General features: G+C 41.1%; 2 protein-coding genes across 3 annotated transcripts; one reads left to right on the forward strand and one right to left on the reverse strand.

Moving 5' to 3' along the window:
* Nucleotides 1-537: 537 nt before the first annotated feature.
* nrbf2b (nuclear receptor binding factor 2b) lies at nt 538-5,294 on the reverse strand. The gene is made up of 4 exons (XM_024298121.2): nt 5,063-5,294; nt 4,062-4,146; nt 3,518-3,558; nt 538-1,696 (listed from the first exon to the last, which is right to left on the reverse strand). Exons 1-4 carry the CDS (start codon nt 5,153-5,155, stop codon nt 1,007-1,009), a joined length of 909 nt encoding a protein of 302 aa, XP_024153889.1. The 5' UTR covers nt 5,156-5,294; the 3' UTR covers nt 538-1,006.
* On the forward strand, nt 4,866-11,597 carry LOC112162327 (NHL repeat-containing protein 3). 2 transcript variants are annotated; one of them, XM_024298119.2, is made up of 4 exons: nt 4,866-5,017; nt 7,744-8,111; nt 8,683-8,885; nt 10,001-11,597. In XM_024298119.2, the coding sequence occupies exons 2-4, from the start codon at nt 7,850-7,852 to the stop codon at nt 10,595-10,597; spliced, it is 1,062 nt and encodes a 353-aa protein (XP_024153887.1). In that variant the 5' UTR covers nt 4,866-5,017; nt 7,744-7,849; the 3' UTR covers nt 10,598-11,597. The 2 variants fall into 2 exon arrangements, with proteins under 2 accessions (XP_024153887.1, XP_036072989.1); XM_036217096.1 differs by lacking the exon at nt 4,866-5,017 and having other exon boundaries at nt 7,519-8,111.
* The last annotated feature ends 3,026 nt before the right edge of the window (nt 11,598-14,623 follow it).

Genomic DNA, 14,623 nt, shown 5'->3' on the forward strand with positions numbered 1-14,623 from the left:
GCTGAAGATGCTGAAATAAATAGCTAAAAACGCTGAAGCTGATAGACAGTTAAAATATTAGCTTAATGCCAAATTAGCCTAAAAAACTAAATGAAAAAAAACTGAGGTTAGCCAAAACAGCTAGCATGTAGCTGTAAAAGTAGCTAAACTTCAAAATAGCCTAGAAAAATTGAAAAATGCTCAAATTTCCCAAAAACAGCTAGCATTTAGCTAAAATATTAGTTAAACTCCAAAATAGCCTAAAGAAAATCCTAGTAAATGCTAAAATAGTCCAAAAAGGTAGCAGAATTCTAATTTTTAAACGTTAAAACCGTAACTTTTTAACATAATTATGCATAATAAAAAGGCAGGAATATTCAGAATAAATCAACTTAAACATTAAACCTCGAGGAGCCGCTTTTGTCCTTCAGAATCTGCTGGAATTATTGTGTTAACGGTTGAAAAGTTCCAGTAAATCAAAGAACCGAAACACTGGAGCTCCGGGGTTAAAGGGTTAAATCTTTTCAGTTTCATCATCTTCACAGAAGGACTCACTCGTGTCGACTGGCGCCTTTAATAAAGGATCAAATAAATGTTTATTTTCCATCACTTTGAGGTCCTGATCACAGTTCACTCAATAAAACAGCCATTCATCATCTACCAACATGCATCATTAGGAGAGGGGATCCAGGCTCTGACCCCGAGGATGCTGGGAAGCTGCAGGGTCAGTGACCTGAGGCGCCAGACGTAACGGATGAACCGTGTCCTCACTGAGCCGAGACTCTGGAGAAGATGGGAGTCCCGGATCTGCAGACGGATCTGCTGTACTCGCAGCTGCAGCTCGCTGCTGAAATCTGAACCCGTGAGGAGACGTTTCTGGTGGGAGTTCTGGCCGGCCTGATCCGATCTGCTGGACGAGGGTGTGAAATGACCTGAGCAGAAGCCTCATCAGTCAGAGTGTGGCTGTCAAACACGGGTTCAGAGTGGAAGCCGTGAACTCTGCGATGAGTTTGGCGCCTCGCCGCCATCACTTCATGTCCAGCAGCTCCTGCAGTTCGTTCTGGATGTCCTCGGGCAGCTCCAGGGACGGCAGGTCGTCCAGACACAGGTCTTCCTGAGCCGGCATCTCCAGCGGCGGCAGCTGAGGGACCGTGATCTCCTTGCTCTTCCCGGGGACCTTCTTCTCCGCTCCACTCCCAGCCCCCATAGCGCCCCCTGCGTGTGGGAGGACCCAGAGCTCCGAGCGCTCCACGAAGTCCGCCGCTTCCGACTGCAGCCGCGCGTTCTCTGAACGCAGCCGCTCGTTGTCGACCGAGAGCCGCTGGTTCTCGTTCAGCAGGTGGTCGACCAGACGCCGGAGGTCCTTGATGGTGGTCTGCTGTTCCTCCAGGCGGGTCTTGTCATCTTTGGTGGTTTTAGATCCAGAGCAGGAAGGAGTGGGAGTCTGGCTGCTGCCGGCCTGCCGTACCTGGAGCTGGTACAGTAAGGTGTCGTACTCCCTCTCCCTGGTTTCTGCGCTCTCCTCAGAGGCGCCGTGAGCCTGCGGCTGACCTGAGTGTGGACCTTTGGGAAGAGGCCCCGCCCCACTCTGGAGATGAGCGGCGAGGCCCGGCCTGGCCTTTGAGGCCTCACGGCGGAGCTCCCTCTTCCAGCGCTCCTGGACCAGCTGCTGCTGCTTGATGTGACTGTCCCTCTGCAGCTCCATGGACAGACGAGCCTGCAGGACATCCACACCAGCCTTTACCGTCACTTCAACGGAACTCAGGGAAGAACGAGCCACATCCTACAAGCAGCTTCCAGCAGGTATCAAAATGTCATTTTGAAAACTCAACTCAGAGAGTTTAAACAGAAGCGATCTTAGAGACTCCTGACAGAGCAGTGAGAGTCTGAGTCCAAAGGCTTCACACTGATTTTCCATTAACTCGGAAATTTCTCATCTGTGACTGACACTGGACAAGCTGTGCTGGACGTGCGTGTGCTGCATGGGCGCGAGCTGCACTGCTGTGAGGTCACCCAAATGCTCCCTTAATCAAACCGAAATAATACGTGTTCTCATCCATCGCCATGTTTTAATGACTAATCGTGTGAGTTGGTTTGTGTTTATTCTGAATTAATTAAAAATATTAACTAATTAATCGCAAATTTTGAAAAAATGTATCGCAATTAATCGCCTTTTTTAATTTCAGTATTTGCCAGCCACTTATTATCTGCAAATAATCATAATATAAAATCCCACACAACATTATACTTTTAGAATGTTTATTTTTAGCAATTTAAAGGTCTAAAAATCAGTTTTTGTCTGTATTAGTATTTTCAATTTGAAAGACTACCTGCTGCTTATTTTAATTATTTGGTCTAATTTTATTCAGCACAACTTCTCCCATGTGACACTACCTTTATTTTGTCATTTTTTCATGTTATATTCACACACTAGACATAAAATCATGTAAAAACAGAAAATTCCATCTGGAAAAATGGGATTCATTTAAAAATGTTTAACAAACTGTTTTTACAACCTAGAATGAAAGTTTTAGTTGTAATTTTATAAAAACATCAAGAATAAAATTCATCAACAAACTAATCAACATGTTTTTGAATGACAATACAAAAAAATCCAGGTTAAAGTCACACCAGGCAGCTCCAAAAAACAAGAATTTCTACCTGCTGTCTATTTGACATTTTTACTGGAATTCTATTTTTTTCTGATTTTTCTCATAAATTTTTTTTATTGGTAATGTAAAAAATAAAACAATTTTTTGGGAGAAGTTTGATCCAGCTGGATTTCAAGTCGATGGCTGGAATCTACACAGGTGGGGGCGTGTCTGTCCATTCTTAACTGCTCACCTCCCACGGCGTCGGTGGGCGGGACTTTAGTGGAGAACTGCAGGTTCCTCAATTTTTAGACAATGCCGTGCTTGTATTTGTGGAAATTTAATGTCGATGCCATCCCAAAATAAAATAATAGTCTGTTTCCTCGTTGGATTTCTCGTAGCAGACAGCTCTGTTTGGCTCCGCCCCTCATAACGGCTGCACTGCTGCTGCATTCCAGCCATCAGACTGAAGTTCTTTCTTCACTTTATTTATTAAAATAGAAGATCACTTTTGTCCAAAAACTACAAATAAATGTTATATTATCTCTTTAATTTAATACAATCTAAATCACAGAATGTAAACAAACGTTTCTGTTTATTTTAGACATTTTTATTACGTTGATCTCACAGCTGCACAGCAGGACGCCTGAGAGCGTAAATAAAAACGAACTAATTCATTATGTTCTATATATATATATATATATATATATATATTATATTAATCCTGTGTGATAACACATCAACATTCACAGCCCTAATTTATTTGCATAATTATGATTTAATGGAAACAGTGTCATTCCAAAACTATGTTCTTTCAAAATTCCTAGAATTTCAGTGAAGTTTTTGCACATGTGTAACGCAAACACAGTAGTGAGTCTTCACAACAGCTGGAGTCAGTGTGATGTCTGAGGGCGTGAAACCAGGAAAACAGATCAACCAGATCTCACCTGGATGCTCTCTGTTGTCTTCATAGCATCCGTGAGAAGATCTGAGAAAGAGACGACAAACAGCTGAGCATGATGGGAGTCCTGCCATCCAGATTTTACTGTCAAGGTCAGGTTTTCTAAAAGCAGCGGTCAGATGGAGCTCTCTGATTGGATGATCAGATGAAACAATGTTCTCTGACAGGTCAGGAAGGTCAGTGCCTCAGCGAGAGGTCACGCCTCATCCCAACCTGATGCCTCCCATGAGGGCAGAGGCTGACAGATTCAGGTGGAGGACACCTGACAGGTGAGGCCTTCAGCATGTGAAAGATCTGGATGTTTAGCTGCTTTATTTTTGGATAAATAAAGTTAAAATAATAACATTTTTTCATTAACTCCATCTCTGTCCATTAGTCTGGTGCTTAAATTCAAGTTCCACCAGAAAAATTATATGCAACAATTTTAATCTAATCTAATCTTAGGCTATCAGATCAATGATTGCATCATCATCCATGAATTGAGTCTTTGTGGTTCTGGTGAATTCGACCCGCTTGTGGGCGGGGCCTACCTGCTGCTCTTCTGTGACAGCAGATGGCTTCCTCGTATTTCCCAGCAGCCACCAAACGCTCGGCTTTCCGGGACTGCTGATGAGCCTGATGAGAAGCAAACAGAGCTGAGCGTATCCGACTGTCCGGGGACCTTCTGCTGCCATTCACACCTGCACAGGTGTCCCTGAGGTGTGATCAAATACCTATTTCCATCAATCAAATGCAAACAAATGTACATAAATTCTTGAAGGTGGATTTCTTGATTTTCTCTGGGATTTTCGATCTCACTGACCATTCCTTTGAAAACTTCTGCTGTGTCGTCTGCATTTCAGTTTTCTTCTTTGATGTGGGTCAGTTTGTAGTCTGTCACTAGCATCTTCATCGACCACGTTCAGCTTCCAGCATTACACTAGAGTTATCACAGGTAATGCTATATATCTAGTTTTTAAAAATGTTTTAGTATTCTTTTCTATGAAGATTACAGAAATGAATTATCTTAAATGTAGCTATGTGTGTCTTTCTGGAAAACTGTAAATGTTTACATTTATTCTGTTAACCTACAGACCGACCCTGGCCCCCATCAGAGAAGAAAACAGTTTTGTGGCCCTCACATGAAACAGTTCGGTGACCCCTGCTCTATGCGGTGATGACCTGTGATCCACACATCTCCCCACGGTCACTCGGACCTCCGCGGTCACTGTGGTCTTCTGTCATGTAAATGAAGCTACATCAGGACTGCTGTAGAATGGAGCTGACAGCTGTGTGTCACCTGTATTTGCGTTATGACGTCAACAGCAGCAGCAGGACTCCTCCTGACGCTGCTGCTGTTGACACACTGAACGGTCCACGGTCACACAAAGAGCGGTCACGTTCACCGTTTTTACCGTTTGACTGAGAGCGGCTTCATCTCGGCACCTTTGACCAGGAACGAGGATGTCTGCGCGTCCTCCGAGCAGCTTTAGCCGCGAGCTAGCTGGTAAACATCACCTGTGCTAGCCTGTTATTTCAGGACGGAACTTACGAGGTTGAGCGGGCTGTCCATGACCTCCATGGAGCCGGATCTGCGTGCGGGGTCTCTGCGTGAAACGTGTCTGTGTCCCGCGCGGACGGTCATTCGCACAGAGACTCGGATAAAACCTCCTGGAGGGAAAAGTTACACCGGAGAATTATCGTGAAGCGTAGAAGCCTTTATCAAAACTTCGTGACGTCACACGGGGCATGCGCGTCTGCAATCCGCCAACGGAGGTCAAGGATTCGGCTATAACCGGAAACACTTCAGAAACATTTCAAAGTAAAATAACTTGACATTGTAAACATTTATTTTATTATTATCTGTTTTTTACTTTTTAATGTAGCATTGCTTTTAATGATCTATATTGAGTATCCAGTCTTGAACTAAGAGTTAAATTGTATTAGAATAGTAATTTTAATAAAATAATAGGCCTACCTGGTGGAAAATAAAAATGATAAGGTCTTATTGTTAGGTGTTTGTTTAAAAAAAGTTTTTAAACACCTGGTTCTCTTCTGGTCACTATTTGTATGACCTCGATATTTGTTTTCTTCTGTTTCAATCATGCTATATTAATAATAATGTTATTGCTCTGTATTTTTAGCCGCCTGCTCGTGTACTTTTACCTTTTTCAACCCTATAATGCCCTTAGAGTCTGAAGCATTCCCGTGATTGTTTTACAGAGTGGTTTGGAATCCCACATCGTTTAAAAAGGGCCAAAACTTAAATATAAAAAAGTTGATTTAATGATTATTTTGGTGTCAAGTAATCACACAGTACAACGACTGTCCTTGTGTTTTCGTCAGACATTTTGGAAAGAATGTTCACGTTTTACAAATTGCAATATTGACTGACTATGAAATCAGAACATATTATATTGGCCTACAAGACAAGAGCACAAAATTAAACATAAAATTGGAAATGAATCTATTTATTATACTTGGTAAGTTTCATATTTATACATCAAAATTTTCTTCATCACAACTTTTTTCCCCAGTGCCAATTTAAGAATCATAATCTTATTTACTTACCATCTCTAAAAATGTAAACAGCAAAGCTATAGGTATTTATGACAGTTGTCTGTCTTTAAATGTTTTTAAAGTTATTTTAATGAATGTTCTGTACTGTATGCTTTGTAATGTTTGTCTTGTGATATTTATGCCGTCCCCTGGCATTCTCATTGTTCTGCATTGTTGTTCTGTATGTTTTGGACAATAAAGCAAAAAACCAAAACAATAGAATGGCAAAAAAAGGTTTAATTTAGGTTTAACATCAGTTTTAAATTAGGGTCGGGTGTCGATTAAAAAATTAAAAAATTAATCGCAAAATGGGAAAAAATGAATCATGATAATCACAATAACTTTTTTTTTTGGATACAGTATTTACAAACCGCTCATTATCTTAACTTATTATCTGTGAATAATCTCAATGTGAAATCACATGCAAAACGTCCCATTTAGATCGTTTATTTTTAATTTAGGCTGTCAACCAACTAAAAAAGAAAAAGAAGAGATTAATCACACTTTTGCGTTGTGATTAATCACTAATAATTACAATGTTTTACTAGGTACATTTTATGAAAATATGTGGCTTTTGAACAAAAAACAGGCCAAAGAGAATTTTTTAACTTTATTTTCATTGTCTGAATTTTTAAAATGTATCTAGTGTTTGAATTAGACTAGATTAAATTAGAAATTGTTTATTTCAAGAAATTTTAAAAAAAGTGATTCATGTACAAAACAATCACTTAACAGAAGTTTACATCCATAAAGACATGTCAAACACAGGATCACTGACCTTAAGAGATTACCTGAAAGGGAGTGGAAGGAAGCGAACTTATATAACCCCACCCCGACTCGACCATACTATTTCCTTTATGTGTTTTATCATTATTTGGTTCAGAATTTAAGATCAGATATTTAGATTTAGGTTATTGGGAACCTTCAAGTAACAATAGAACACACGACTATTTAAGTAGATACAACACTATTTCAGACTTTGTTTTGCATATGCAGACATATTAGCAAAATCCAGACAAAATGTGCAGATTATTTTTCATTAGCATATGTCAAGTATCAAACATCAAATATATGTATGCAGATTATTTTGAATTGGACGAGTCATTAATGTAAAGCGTATCTGTTTTTTTTCAATAGAAAAATAATAAAAAATAAATCAGGTAACACAAATGAAAAATATGTACTGATCATTTTCATTAGAAAAGTCATTAACATGAATCAAGTATCATTAATCGAAAAATATGTGTTGATTATTTTCATTAGAAAAAGAGAAAAAAATGGTGTACAAAACACATGAAGATGAGTAGAACTCTAAAAACGTTTATCTCAGCAGTATTACTCCAATAAAATAAAGATGTGGACACACAGTTACGTTAATTAATATTAACTTGTTAATTTGAGTAGATAATGCGTTTTAAATAGATTTTTTTAATCCAGAGAAGTATTAAAACAATCTTTTTAGGTTGGATGATTTTTTAGGTATTTTAATATTATTATTTAATATGTCTTGTCGTTTTTATGACCATTTTCCTCTAATATTCTGTAAAGTCCTGAAGCTGACCGAAGTCACCAGTTTGTGATCTTTGTTTGAAGCCTTTAAACGGAAACGCTGCTGGTTTCTTTGACTTTACACGTTCTTCTTGTTGTTGTGGTTTTTTTTTTTTTTTGCCACAGAGGAGGAAGTGTTGCTCCTCTTCCTCCTCGCCTGTCCTGTGCGCCTCCTGTGCGGCAGCGGTTCGCCTCCAGCTGCGGGTCCGAGCCCGGTTCTCCGTCGCTGCTGATGCTGGTGAAGAGGAGAGGCCCCGCGTGTCTGCTCGCGTCCAGCATGGCCTCGCTGGTCCTGGTCCTGGTGGTCCTGTACGGCTCGCTGGGCAGCCGGCTCGCCGCCAGCTCGGGCCTCCTCCGGCGGGACTACCAGCTGCTCGGCAGGCCGCTCTTCAAGCTGGACGTCAGCTGGCCCAAATCCCCGGAGCTCTTCAGCGGGGACGTGTTCGGGGTGGCGGTCAACCAGTTCGCTGGGGTGGTTTATGTTGCGCAGAGAGGTGAGGGACCAATGCGATTTCTTTTGGGATGTAAACGATACTCGATATGTATCGAAAAATCGATCGGGTAGTAGGAGTAACAGCAGTATCATTAGGGATGTGACAAATAGAAATGTATCGAAAATTGATGAAACAACTGCAGCATTCTTTCCCATTTGAAAACGACAGATATGAACAAGATTATGTTGGTTTAAGGATTTATGTTAGTTTGAGCCGTACTTTAGTCTTTGGGAAATTTAGATTTGTACTCATGACCCTTTCTAAAATAAATAAATAAATATGAATGATGTCTATTTTCATAAGAAGAATCTAGCATGTCTCAAAATATGTTTTTTTTTTTTTTTTTTACTTACTGGTATTTTCAAAATAAAAGCTTCTCTGAGCCAAACAGGATTATCTCAGTGCAGCTCTGAACAGCTAAGTAAACAGAGCACTCTGACCATTTGCCTTGAAACATTTGTCCCGTTTTGGATTTAGCTGGGGAGAGGAGAGCGCAGGAAATGATCTGTCTTTATCTGTCATGTCTGCTCCACCTCATGTCTTCCTGAATGTTTGGTTTCTTTCCTTCCAGGTAACAATGTGCCCAAAGTGTTGGTGTTCACCACAGACGGAGACTTCCTCATGTCCTGGAACACGTCCACCATTGAAATGCCTCATGGGATCTTCCTGGCGGATGCCGCGTCTTCAAATCCCACCGTGTGGATCACGGATGTGGGAAGTGGTCCTTATGGTCACACCGTCAAGCAGTTCTCCCCATCAGGGAAGCTTCTGCAGGTGACTAGATAGAGCCTGTTTCCATATTTGGTGTGGTATGCTGTGTTCACGCCGGGTATGCGACGTGTTCAGGAATGCACTAAATGTGCATTTAGTCTCTGGTGTTCACTCTGGACAGCTGTTACCCAATGCTACAGTCAAATTATGCAAATCTGGTGACTCTTGTTCCAGACCTTTCTTTCACAGCTCTATTCCAATACATGAAGGACTTGGAGTCATAGAATTTCAGTCAGGCGCAAACTGTAATTAATTAATTACACCTCAATAATCAATAATCAAAGGGTTGGTACTTTCTTGAATTTAAAGGAACACCACCCATACGTCACAACAAATCTGAGTCCCTGATTGGTCAAAGTTGAACCTGTTTTAACCTTCAACACGTTCAATAACCGCCTGTTCGTACACAGAGCCTGAAAATGGTCGTAGAAACCTGAGTAACACACATTTACACGTCCATATTAGGGGTGTACCAAAAATATCAATATTGCGATATATTGTGATATTTAGTCCTGCGATTGATTCTCAATGTGTTCTCACCAAGTATCAATCTTTTATTTTCGTTTGAAGAAGCTGTAAAACATTATATTCGTCATCCTTTGGAGGAAGATATCAAGACTGGCCTACTAGCTACTAGAATTATGGAATTTTTGCTCTGTTGTTTACAACAACTTTGCACTAAATAGTGACTGCTGTTCATGTTTGCTCTTGTTAACTCTGAATTTTACAGATAATTCTGATACAGTTGGTGTCTATGCTTGTCAAAGATAAAGTATTACTGATTTACACAAAAGTGTATTCTATTTGTTGCACAAAATAAGATTCAAGTTGTAAATTATGATTGTGTTCAAGCTAAAAATATATATATATATTTTTTTACTAATTATCGGAGTATCGCGATATCATTGATATTGTGAGTTATTAGAGATGATTTCTTTTCACCAAGTATCGCGATATCATTGATATTGTGAGTCATGTATCGTGAGGTACCCAGTGATTCCCAACCCTAGTCCACATAGACTTCTCATGTGAAGTGGTCTCTTGAACGCGTGTTGCAGAGGCCGGAGTGAACGCAGCTTCAGAGTTCATGTGTCTGAAGGTCTTCTCGTTTCCGTCAGGTACTGGGCACTCCGGGGAAAGCGGGCTCTGGTTTGGACCCTCTGCAGTTCGACCAGCCGGCTGAGATCTTCGTCCATGAATCTGGAGAGATCTACATCGTAGACGGCGATGGCGGGATGAACAACCGCCTCATCAAGCTGTCCAAAGAGCTGCAGGTGCTGTGGCTGCATGCAGAGAAGGGTCCAGGCATGGCCCAGTTCTACATCCCGCACAGCGTGACGGTGGACGGCGCTCAGAGAGTCTGGGTGGCTGACAGGGGCAACAAAAGGATCCAGGTCTTTAACTCCGTCACTGGTGACTGGCTGGGCTCCTGGGGGAGCTGCTTCACTGAAGACGCCCCCTACTCCGTCCGCTTGACCCCAGACAAGAAGTACTTTGTGGTCGTTCAGCTCAACACCAGTCAGATTTCCCTGCTGGACGCTCCGCCGGTGGGCCTGATCGGCCAGTGCAGAGTGGTCAGTGTGATCCAGCTGGCTGAAGACGTGAAGCCACACCTGGTGGACCTGGACCTGAAGACCGGTGCTCTGTATGTGGCTGAGATTGGAGCTCAGCAGGCTCAGAAGTTCACCCCCTTCAGCCTCGGCGCCTTAAACTGAAGAGGTCAGAACCTTCCAGAAGAGTTAGCAAAAGACTACACTGACTCAAGCATGTGAATACATTCAGTCAACCAGGTGGAGGAGAATCTGTTTGTGGTGTTTCAGCTTCTAAACTTCAGCTCTGTGATGCACACGGTCCATGAAAACATGACATGTCCAGCCCGGAGCAGAAATCCCATCCAGCCTGTTCTCTTCATGGATCCACAGACTCATTACAGCAGAACCAGTAACAGGACACGGCGTTCATGTGGGATGACAGCCTGTAACTCACTCATGTTTGTGTCATTTCCTGCATTGGGACAAACATGCACATGAGCAGGGAGTTCCCCGCCGACAGAAGATGAATCCAGACATCATAGCGATCCCCCACAAACACCATTCCACTCATGAGAGTGAGACCCTCCAGGATACAGGAGGTATCCTAGAGTTGGCTTTGATGGAGGCAGGAGCCCTGCAGCAGCTCTTTGAGGTGCTGACCTCTGCTGACGGTAGTGTTCTTGGCTCATGAGTCTGTTGATGTGTGGAGCAGGAAGGGTCTGGATCTCTGCTGTCCAGTACTGAAACGTCTCACCCGGGTTTCCTGACCTTTTCATGGACTGAACACATCTCAACGCTCGCTGGTTGAAGATGAATTTTCTCCTCTTTCAGCGCAGACTGAGCTGCGACTCTCTGTGTGGGTACATGTCTGCATTTGGACTTGTAACTGGACAGTAACTGTTCTCTGGATGTGTGTCATCATGCTGCAAAGCTCATTCAGATCATCCAGACTTGGCTTTGACGGACATTTGAGGGACTTTCAGCTTCAGAGCAGAAATCCAAACAGACTTTGAATGTAAATCTTGTTTGAACTTTGTGAATCATCAGGGAAATACCTCATAAATGTGATGCTGAGGAAGATACTGGAGGTCTTCATGAGGAAAGGGTTCAGGTTTGTGATTAATGTTGTCATTTTTGTAATTCTGATGCATGAAATAAAAGGATGCGGAGAAGCTGAAATGAAGTGAGTGTGAACTCCAGTTTCTGAGAGCTTTCTGCAGTTCTTCTGAACAGTTGAGGAATCCTAAATGTACGAGGCATGAGGAAGCGGACCAGATCACATGCTGTCTGTTTACATTCATAATAACCTCTGGACTAACTTCTCAGACTTATCTGCTCTGAATCCTCTGTTCAGACATGGTCACTCATCCACTAGAGGGCGCTGTTAGATCAATACATTTGACCTTCAGGTAAGAAAAGCTTTACAGAGATGTAAGAGCTCTAACACTCTTTAAGACACTGCAAGAAATGATTAAAAGAAGAAATAAAATCAGAAGTGCAGCATTTTAAACAAAGACTGCAAACTATTTCAAAAACTATAAAGTTTATGAATACCAAAATATAAGCAGTAATGTCCTGAACAAACGGAATGTTTTTATACCAAGATTATTAAAATCTCTGAAAATGTTTTAACATGTTAAAAAACGTCCAGAAAGGAGAATCACTGTAGTGTGAATGTTTACTAATCATTCACACAATAAATAGTAATTTAGCAATCCTTACTTAAAAAAAACTATTATTTGATTTTTCTTCAGCCAGAGAGCCATTATAGAGACACAAAAGAGCCACATGAGGGTCTGGAGCCGCAGGTTTCAGACCTCTGATCTACACGCTTGACTTTCAGAATTCAGCTCTTCAGTTTCTTTCAGTATTTTCCAGGTTTCAAAAACAAAGACTTCTGCTCGTTGGTTCATCTGAATGATGTTTGATGCATCCAGGAGCAGCTCTAGCAGCAGCAGAGAATGGATTGTAGTTTGGTGTCAGCGTGACAAAATCCTGACTGTCATCTGCATAACTGTGGTTTGAAACATGCGTGTGATTCAGAGGCTGAACAGGTTCAGGAACTCTCTGAAAGAGCTGCCAGTTCTTCTGCAATTTCACGAATGTTGTGTCTCCACAGTGACTGATGATGAACAGGATTAGCATGTTGGCTCATTTTCATATGTAGACGTGATGCTGGTGTTTGCATTTTACTGTGAGCAACACAAACACAGAGGAACGGACAGAGCGGACTTCAGTATTATGCAGGGTCTTTATAATGACCTGATTTTGACTTCAACCACAGAAGATCCTGATTTTACAAATGTGTAATCATTCTGAGCAGCAGCTCTACAGAGGTTTTTAAAGCTAAGCGTTTTTCATGTCACTTCTTTTTCAAGGACTATATATTTTTTCTACTAAAACATCTTTGTAGCAGTTTGTTTTAAGAGGTAGAACCGGGAGCTTTAGCAGCAGCTAAAAATGAATGTATGTGTTGATTTTTGCTGCTTTACAGAATTCTTTATCTGTTTTAGTTTTAAAAACATTCCAGGTCAGCAGGAAAGTAGTCTCTCAAACTGAAAATACAGAAGTAAATTCAACAGCAGACAAAAACTCCGATTCAGCTACAGGTTCCAAAGGGTTAAAACATCTGAAGATGATCAGAGAGCAAAAATACAAGAGTGGTGAATCCGCTTGTAAACAACATTTCTCATGATTTATCTGCTTCAGCTTCACTCATAAATCGATGAAGTGTTAAGTCTGTGATATTGGAGATGTTGATGAAGGTTAGAGCTTCTTCTGCCTCTAGGGGGCGCTATGCTCTTGCAGTCTGCACTTCCTTCACTGCTTCAAAAAAAGATCCTAAATCTCTCTAGCACTGATCAGAGGTCCATAAAGTAAGACAGTTTAACCTTTAAACTTTGAACATCTCTCAGCTGCTTCATTCAGATGTTTTAGGAGGATAAATCTAAACAAAGCAAAGAGCATCACTTCTGATTTTTGGAGAGAGTCACTCGTTCGTTTTGATTCATTAACAACCAAACCAGGCTGTGAGTTTAATTCATGCATCATTTTTACACCTTAAAACTGTCAGAAACACAAACAATAAAACCATCTGCTCAGCAGCTGGAGCGGAGACACAAAGTTTAACAGAAAACTGAAGAAAAAAAGACAAAACTGCTGTCATGGATGATAAGTACATGCTGCTGCTAAACGTGAACACTTCAGTCAGCATCAAACCATTCCAATTCAAACAAGGACCATGAAGACGTTCACCAGTAGGAGGAATCCCGCCTCTCATCCCGATGGTTTCAACTGCAAGGACGAGACGTGGAGTCAGCCACAACCATCAAGAAATCAGAGTTATTCCTGCAGACTGAACGGTCTGGATGGACCTCAACGTCTCTGTTCTCTGCATTGGTTCTGAATGCAGCACCTGACTTTACTCATGTTCTACAACAGCACAGCAGCAGCAGTGAAGGATCGGCAGACTGACACTCCAGAAGCCTCTGGCACAGAGCCTCACCTTCACGTATCAGTAGTCAGGTTAGGCTCCAGCAGCCCGGGACCCTGAAAGGGATACAGCGGTGTGAGAAAATGAATAAATAAATCTATTCGTCAGCAAGAAGGATAAATCGGTAGTTTATGTACAAACTGCCGATTGTAGTTTGTACATAACAACCAGAATCTTTTACCAACAAACTCGTCTGTTCCTGATTCACAACAAAGAGATACTCAGAAATGCTTTTAATTTTAAAGTCCTCCATCATCAGAGAAATGCTTCAAGAACATGTTAAAAACACCCAAAACTCAGAGGAACATTATTTATTTAAAAGTATTTTTATGTTTGAATCATGCAGAGTGGGAATAAATGCAAAATAGAGATTTATTTTTTTGTTTTTGAAGCAAAACTTTGGAATTGTCTGAATAAAGATATTAGATTAGTTAATATATAAAAATCTAGGTTAATTGTTAAAATGTCAAACAATCGGTCAATACTAATGACATTTATTCACGCATTAGTACACATGTATTTGTGTATGTGAATATGTATTTGGTTAAGTACTGTGATATTTTTGTGACATTTTTGTCAAATTGATGTAGATTTTGTTTGTGTGTTAGTTGTTGTTTTTGGATAAACATGATGCTTCAGCCCTTCTTTGTTATTGGTGATTACTGTTTAACCCTTTAACACTTTTGACGTTGTCGGCGACACTTAAACACAAAAAC

The sequence above is a fragment of the Oryzias melastigma genome, linkage group LG19 (assembly GCF_002922805.2).
Source record: "Oryzias melastigma strain HK-1 linkage group LG19, ASM292280v2, whole genome shotgun sequence".
In the NCBI taxonomy this organism is placed as follows: Eukaryota; Metazoa; Chordata; class Actinopteri; order Beloniformes; family Adrianichthyidae; genus Oryzias; species Oryzias melastigma.